General features: G+C 45.6%; 1 protein-coding gene across 4 annotated transcripts; it reads left to right on the top strand.

The window, feature by feature from the left end:
* Positions 1-385: 385 nt before the first annotated feature.
* On the top strand, positions 386-7258 carry LOC149336401 (uncharacterized). 4 transcript variants are annotated; one of them, XM_089552877.1, is made up of 3 exons: positions 386-802; positions 4629-5103; positions 6301-7258. In XM_089552877.1, exons 2-3 carry the CDS (start codon positions 5100-5102, stop codon positions 6720-6722), a joined length of 426 nt encoding a protein of 141 aa, XP_089409003.1. In that variant the 5' UTR covers positions 386-802; positions 4629-5099; the 3' UTR covers positions 6723-7258. The 4 variants fall into 4 exon arrangements, with proteins under 4 accessions (XP_089409003.1, XP_089409002.1, XP_089409001.1 ...); XM_089552876.1 differs by having other exon boundaries at positions 386-1083; XM_089552875.1 differs by having other exon boundaries at positions 386-5103.
* Positions 7259-8637: the final 1379 nt, after the last annotated feature.

The raw sequence follows: 8637 nt of genomic DNA, 5'->3' as shown, positions 1-8637 counted from the left end.
TAATAATTTTACTACTACTACTACTACTACTACTACTACTACTACTACTACTACTACTACTAACTACTACTAACTACTACTACTACTACTACTACTACTGCTACTGCTACTGCTGCTGCTGCTGCTACTACTACTACTACTACTGCTACTGCTGCTGCTACTGCTGCTACTACTACTACTACTACTACTACTACTACTACTACTACTACTACTACTACTACTACTACTACTACTACTAGTACGCACCAGTAAATTGGAAACTGGCTGTCGGATGCAGACGCTACAGCAGTTACAAATTTTGCGAGCTGAAACCGAAAACGAAACTGATTGGTGCAAAGTGGACGCGGTAGCTGATTGTTGTTTTCGTTGTGGTGGCGGCGCGCGTAATGGCTGGGTCCTTGAACTTGTGTCGGCCGTGTGGCCTCGTGGTGCCTGTGCGCAAAGGTTTGCTTCCGGTGATTACTGTGCAAATGGAAATTGGCCTGCAGAATGTCTGGCTCCTAGTGAAGCTATATACATGTCGCAGTATCGATGTGACAGTCGGCACAGCTTTGACAGGTGTACTGTCGTACACATGCTCTCGCGCCTAGCTGAAGTGACGGAGCTTGAACGCGCTTGCACTTCCGAAAGAGAAGCGCCTTCGTTTTGAAGGACGACAGGTGTTTACTGTAGCCCCGTGCAGAACACTGCACTTTTTGTGGCTTGGTTTCGTGGTAAACGCGAGTATCCGATGTGATCAGAAGACGAAACGGGCGCCTGTTTCGCTTTCGACAGCCGCAGCGTTTCGTATGTCTTTAATCACGTAAGTGGTATGAAACGCTCGTAATTGCGCGCACGTGTCGACTGTGCCAGTTGTCGAGTAGTTTACTCGTAAACTTCGTTCGCCGTTGTTTAGCGTTGCACCACAAATAAAGCAGACAAAATGTCTGTCTGCATTGTAGCTTTAGTTTTCCTGGTGTTCAGCTTGAAATGTGCATGACCATTTCCAGAAAGGACAAAAACTTGCCGTGAGTGGACACCTCAGTCAAGGACCCCGGTAGAAGTTGTTGCCGTCTTCGCCCGTTCGATCAGCTGTAGCTGCCGGTCAGAGCTGGATAGCTGTCTCTCCCACTGTTCGTTAGTGAGATAGCTGATAGTTATGATAGTTTTATTGCATTGACAAGCCCACACCACGTTGTAGATGTGTAGGCGTTCTGAATAGTGCTTCCTGTACCTTTGTAAATGATTTGTGGCCTGGCAGATACGCTTGTTGGTAAAGTGTAGTGTTGTGTAATGTGGTGTAATGTTTCTGTAGTGGCCGAAGGTTGTTTATCCACTGGCGGCCTTCCCACGGAGCATTCCAGGCTAATTCTGGGACACTCGTATGAGCAGTGAGGTTTTCATGGAGAGTGGAGTGAGCTGATGTCTTAACGGTAGTGACAAATCTTGTGAGGGCTAAATGTTGGATGAAATGAAAGGGTCTTTTAGAGGTCCATCCATTCATGTAGGCCCTGCAAGCCGATTGTGGATCTGTTATAATGGTGGTGGCCATGGTTTGCGAGATGGCTGCCTTTTAAGCTTGCGGTGTGGTAGTGTCTTTGAGCCTGAGGCTAGTGAGAGTCTCATTGGAGCTGGTGACCTCTGCCGTCATCACATCCACTCTAGTATAGTCAGCCGGGTCCGTGTAGACCACTCTGTTGCACTGGCCAAGTGTCGTGTCTAGCAGTGCTTAGTGTAGCTCTGTTGAAGGGGGTGGTGGTGGTCGTAGTGGTTTATTTATTTTAGAAAAATGAAAAAAAGGTGAAAGAAAAGAACGTTGCCGACTGCGGCAATAGCTATCTAATACCGTAAGCACCCGAACTGTTCTTTAGTGATTTGAGCACAGGTGGAGAGAGAAATAAAGAGGGAAAGTGGCTGGCATCCTGTTTTACACATTGTTTTATACAAAGGGTAGAATTCACTGAAGGGCGCCGCCGCGGTGGCTCAGTGGCTATGGTGCTCGGCTGCTGGCCCGAAAGACGCGGGTTCGATCCCGGCCGCGGCAGTTGAATTTCTTTGGAGGAGAAATTTGAGGCCCGTGTACTGTGCGATGTCAGTGCACGTTAAAGGACCCCAGGTGGTCGAAATTTCCGGAGCCCTCCACTACGGCGTCTCTCATAGCCTCAGTCGCTTTGGGACGTTAAACCCCATATACCAACCAACCAACCGAATTCACTGAAGGTGGTTGTTTGCTCACTTTATAACAGAGACCTGCAACAAAAGATTCTTACGCTCTGCCAATGTGCTCGTTGTTGTGTAGCCTTAGAGCTTAGTTGACATCTCTGGACTGACTCGTGTTGTTAGTGCACGGTTCACCCTTTTTCTTCCAGCCTTTGAGTTGTGTTGTGCTGCTGGCTTTTTATTTTTATTCATCTCGGATACGTCTTAGAAAACACTTTAATGATTCTTACTAAAAATCACGGTGATATTTTGCAAACAGTACGCAAGAAATGTTCCAATCGCCATTCACAAGAAGAATAAAAAACAGTTGCCTACTTCGTATTCATGCAGTCTCTACATTCCAGTGCGTAGGGTCTCAGATCCTTAGTGTGGGCGGATCTGAGACCCCCCGAGCCGCCCTCGACTTTAAGCCCTGGTGTCTGGCCTTCAGGCTCTAGCAGTTCTTCGTTCCCTGTGATGCTCTGGGTGCATGAGGGAGGAAGGCTGCTCGTATGCTGGCTCTGATTTCTTTAGGGATGTCAAATGTGGGATTATGTGTTTGTTGGGGTGAGCATCCGAGACGTAGGAGTTGGCCAGTCAGTCAGGATGGTTGAGAGTCTTTGCTGCTGGGAGTTAAGGTGGGCTTCTATTAGTTCCTCCAGGAAGTTGTAGACTCCCAAAGTTAGCACCCTATCAGTGGCTGCGCTCACGAGATGACTGAGGGCTTGTTTACATATATGTTACTGAGTAATGAGTCTAAATTCTTATATTCATGGCTTGAGTGTGGTGTATGTGGCGTACACAGGCCTGGACAGGATGAATGGGTCCATTCTAAAAAATGCTTGCTTCAGAGTAGGAGAAAAAAATGGTGTGAACTAGAAGTGAATTTATTACGAACTGCAGAAGGGTTTTGTGAATTGTGAGGTTTAACATCCTGAAATGACATTTGGATGATGAGGGATGCTATAGTGGAGGGTTTCGAATTAACTTAGACCATCTGGCATTCTTTAACATGCAATGACATCTCACAGCACATGGGCCCTTTTTTCGTTTCACCTCCGTCGAAACGCGACCACCACGGATGGGATTGAACCCGGGTCCTTTGGTTTAGTAGCCGAGTGCGCAGAAGGGTTTATGAAAATTCGCTTGTAAAACTCCATGGGCTCATTCCATGGACATCATTTGCTTGGTTTTTCATAGTAAGGCAATTTTGTCATTACAAAATGAACATGGAAACATGTATGTATGCAGGCCATCTTTTGGGGCATTTTTAGATTACCATGCTTTTTCTGGGAATTAAAACCATTATTTTGGTGGCATTCTCTCTGAGAACAGGCGACAATGTATCGAGACTTACCATTCCTAGCCATAAGCTGCCATGCTATCATTTTGGGAACCCCACCTCTTTGAACCCGCAAGGGTAATCTGCTAAAGTTATGACAACATATTCGGCACACAGGGTTAATGGGAGTTCACTGGAATCATCACAAATGCTCCTTTTGTTACTCCCTCTTTATGAGACATACCCCTAATTGGTGATAGCTGATATCCTTATGCTCTGAAACATTTTGTGCTGGATCTAAAGGCCCTGCTAACCATTTTGAGCAAGCTTGTTACAGGTTATTTAGTTCTTTCAGCATAATTTTTATTATACTGAGGTGCTTGTTTATTTCCTTTGTGAAATAGATGAGTTCTTATGTTTTTGTAAATACTTCATAACAGAAGCAGTAGTCTTTAGAAATGTCCAAGAATAAAAGGGCATGCTCTCTTTACCTGTTACACTAATAGCACTAAAGAGTTTTCTTTGCTAGTTTATGCAAGCTTTCTGACGTGCCTTTCAGGGCCCATCGTGGCTCATACCTGAGCTCATATTTTTTTTTCTTCGAATTTTACTGTCAGCAGGACCATTTTTGCTCTTCATGCTGGCCTGATTGAGAAATTCCTGGCTGCCATGTACACACACACAACATAAGTAAAAAAAATGGATTGAAAATTGGTCCCTACCTCAGCACTACATGCCTTAAAAAACAAAAATATGATGAAATTGCCTAGTCACCTATGCACTTTTTTAGTATTGTGCAAGAAAGCTTTGTGTGGAAGTCCATGTGGAACAGTTTATTTATGCCAATGAATGTTGCCTTTCTACTACATTTCGAGTCTCATCTAGGATCGTTTGCTGCTGTAAAGCGCTTAGTAGAGCTTAATACCATGTGCTAGACATTCTTAAACGTGTAATAGTATAAAAGCCTGTATTTATCGCTTGCGGAGGGTGCGAATAAATGTACAGCAGAGTACTGTCACCATAGACGTGATTTTAGATGACACCAACAACACTGACACAATACTCCACAATGAAACATCATACTTTTACAGATGTCTGTAATTAGTGTTTCACTTTTTTCAGTCCTCAGAAATTTGTCTCACTTTGTTTCTTTTCTACTCTTTTGCAGGGTCTGCAACAACTTACAAGTGGCCTATATGAGCAGTCTGCCTGTTCTTTGCTGTGATGGAGAATATTTTAAATTGAATTCGTGCTTGTTTTTAACCGTGGCTTTTGTAATTGATATGATGTGCCTGGAAAGCTAACTTGAAATATCAAGATAGAGCATTCATCAGTCAGCTTAAAACCAACCGAGACACTGTTCTGGTTAAACCTCTCTGCCTTTCCTCTTCCTGTAAAATTCGTCTGTTACATCTACATAGTTTGGCATATATTTTATGTGTGTTAATTCTATCTATGCATGGAGGTGCATCTTGAACTCACTGTGTTTTTGAAGTGCACGGTGTTTAAGTCTTAAAATTAATGAACAAAAGTTTAGCTCTCAACTAAGCAGTCTGTATCACCGCTTCATCCCACTAGAAAAAGCTCAAGCATGCAGCATCTACCTTGAGTCACCCCAGATTAAGATCATCTGGAGATAATGTGTATGTGTCTCGTCTATGATATAGAAGGTGCTGGATAACATCTGGATCCTTAGCCGCTATGGCTAGGGATGGATCCATTGCTTTTCATCTTTTTGGTGCCATAAAGGTCTCCGAGTGTGTAACCGTAGCCTTTATGTTAATGTTTCTCTTGAAGTGACAGCATAGCGTGGTGATTTTCTATCTTGGTGCACTGTGGTTGGCTTACTTTCTTGTACTGTTCTTTTATTGCTGTCTTGAAGGCACATGTTTAGGAGGCCGAACATCCAAGGACTGCAACATTCAGCTCGGAGATCAATGCATATCCTGACGTCAAATCTGGGGCTTGACTGTTGGCTTTCTTGCTTTCTGTCTGCTACAGTGATACAGCTCAGCAGTGGTTGTTTTCACTTTTTTGGTTCTTATGAGGTGACTACTTCAGCACCGGCTGGTCTGAGTGGTTTTACCATCCTTAGGAAGGAACTGTGTGGGCTGACAATTCGCTGCGTTAAGATGGCTTCAGCCCACAATTCGCTGCGTTAAGTGGCTTCTTCCATCTTGTTTTTGTGCTTGAGAGTGCAGGGTATACTATAAAGTAAAGGAGTATCAGTAAGCTCCTGGCTTCCAGCTTGCTTGAGCACTGCTTTCTAGTGAAAAGGGCAGTTATTAGTGCCACCTTGGTGTGGCATCTGATGCCAACCTTGCTATGGTGGCTCGATAGCCAGGAACTTGGTGGTTATAATGATAAAGAAGTGGTCGCAACTTTATGCTGTAGTAGCACGATTCAGTGATCCTGTCAAGAAATGTTGCTTGTGTCTTTCATTTTCTCTACTTTTCTCTTGTGCTTTTTTTAATTTTCTAAATTGAGCAGAGTAATTAAGCTCGTGTTTCCCCATTATTTCATGCTGTTCAGTCCTTGGGCAAGAACCAATGTAAAAGCTGTAGTTCTGTCTGCCATATGGGTCAGTAGACACCTTTAGCGTACCGTGTTACTGTTACTGGAGTACCGGGAGCCTGCCTTGATTGCCTTGATGGCGGCAGCGTTGGAACCAATCAGCGCGTACTCACCGCCGGTGGGCAGGCTCCCGGTACTCCGGTAATGGTAGCGGTAACACGGTATGCTAAAGGTAATGAGTTAGCTCTGAAAAGTGAAGGAAAGATAGACGCACTAGCCTCAACATTATTCTGAACAGCCTCTTTTTTTCCATCTCTTCATGCCAGCACCTGAGAGGCCTGCCATGTGTGATCAACAGACGCAGAGCCTCCCCGTCTTTGTCAGCGGCTGCACAATTTCCTGCAACATGTGCAGCTTCTCAACAGCGCAGGTGGGCACCATGGAGCAGCACCAACTCACGCACACGGGCGAGCGACCCTTCGTGTGCGAATACTGCCCACGCACCTTTGCCCGCTGCTATGACCTCAAGATACATGTGCGCATCCACACTGACGAGCGGCCGTACTCCTGTCCCATCTGCCCATCAACATTCCACCAGAAGTCAAACCTGTCTCGACACATGGTGGCCCACACGGACGAGCGACCGTACAAGTGCAAGCGTTGCGGACGGTCATATCGCAGCACTTCAGCGCTTGACTACCACGTGAAGCGGTGCACGGCTCCTACAGAGAACCCTCCTGCGTTATAAGGCTGTTAGCGGCTCACGCTTTTATGTGTGGGAGAAGAGGTGCCTCTAGAATTTGCAGAGCCCAGTTCAGTGGATTCGATGCTCCTAACAGCTTTGTTATGAAACATGGAAGAGCCGTTGAATGATGCATGTGCCTGAAATTTGCACGCAATTTTTTTTGCATTTGATTAAAGCACAAATGTTTATCATTACAGACACATGTATTTTTGTGCATTCATGAACCCAAAAGCAGATGTAGCCCAAACAACACTAGTTCTTCATTGTGTGACTGAACAAATAAAGTGCCCTAATTATTGCCAGCCTAGCTTCATAGATATTGTTCCCCTTTAGCATTGGACAGGAGCAGTGGTAACCAGGTATGAGAGTGCTTTATTCGTGGTGTAGCAGTTTTGCCCGCTTTGGGTCAGTTGTTGGGTGGCACCACATTTACTTTTGCACTAGTGCGAACTATTGTAAGGTCACTGAAGCTTCCATTTTGCTTGAGTTTAACGTAAATCTGCAGTGTCAAGATGCAAATAAATCCTTTACGCATCCTGTTTTGTTTGTAAATGTAAACTTTTTGTGAGAAATTGACTGAAGACGAAGTCAGCTCTTAACCTGAAAACAAACTGACATGAATTTGGCCGCCGCAATGGCTCATTATGGCGCTCGGCTGCTGACCTGAAAGACGCAGGTTCGATCCCGGCTGGGACGGTTGCATTTCGATTGAGGCGAATTGCTAGGGGCCCGTGTACAGTGCAAAGCCAGAGGGTTGAAATTCCGGAGCCCTTCACTACGGCATCTATCTCTCAGAGCCTGAGTCGCTGTATGACGTTAAAGAAACAAAAAAAAATTGATGAAATTTTTTAGTTTTAGTTCTTTACTTTCAGCTTTTTAGTTGTCATAAGAGTAGACGGGGAATTCAAGCAGAAAACAGGAACCACAAGTTGCTGTACTTTCACCTTTTCTCTTCAACCTTACCATGAGTGGCCTTCCGCATCTGTTAGATGCTACCCCACATATACATCATTCTACATATGCTGACGACATCACCATATGGACCAACTCTGGATCCGAGGGAGAGATTGCAGAATCATTACAACGAGCTATTGACACGGTACACTCTTTCGTGCAGGGTGAACGGCTTTGCGTGTTCACTGGCTAAATCGGAACTCTTAGTTGTCAGGAACAAACAAGCCTCACAGGCAGCACCCGACCCTCGGGAATCCATCGAGTTGCTCATCGACAACCATCCAATACCCCCGGTAGCCACGATCAGGGTTCTTGGCATGTTTATTCAGAATAATACGGAAGCGATCCGCCGTCTACGCGTCACGGCACACCAGATAGGCGGGCTGGTGAGGCGCATTGCCATCCATCGCCGGGGCATGAGAGAAGTCGACCTGTGCAGGATCATACAATCATTCATGATAAGTCGAATCACGTACACTGGCCTGTACTATCACCTGAGTCGCACGGACGAAGGCGCACTTAATAGCATCATTAGAACAGCCTACAAGGCGGCCCTTGGCCTGCCGGCATACGCCAATAACTCATATCGACTGCTGCAGTTGGGAATTTTTAACACGCTCGCTGAGCTAATCGAAGCCCATAAGACGGCAAAGTGACCCGCTTGTCGAGCACTAGCTGCTGCGGGACGCGTATTCTCGACAAACTCCACATCCACCCCGCTGAGGAGGTATGTGCAACATCACATTTATCAGTCGACATTACTAGCAGGCTAGTTGTTAAACCAGTAGCCAAGAACATGCTGCCAGGCAGGCACGACGCTCAGGAAAGCAAGGGCGCAGGCCCTTGAGAAAGTACGAGAACGAACCACGAGCAGTGTACGTGGACACAGCTCAACACGTATCAAAGGCGGAACATACGTGGCATGTATGGCCACTCCAAAGACAGCCCTCATTAACGCCACAAC

Source organism: Amblyomma mixtum, chromosome 7 (genome assembly GCF_055824585.1).
Source record: "Amblyomma mixtum isolate Tamu chromosome 7, ASM5582458v1, whole genome shotgun sequence".
Classification (NCBI taxonomy): Eukaryota; Metazoa; Arthropoda; class Arachnida; order Ixodida; family Ixodidae; genus Amblyomma; species Amblyomma mixtum.
The sequence above is the reverse complement of the archived record's forward strand: the minus strand, read 5'-3'. Positions and strand labels throughout refer to the sequence as shown.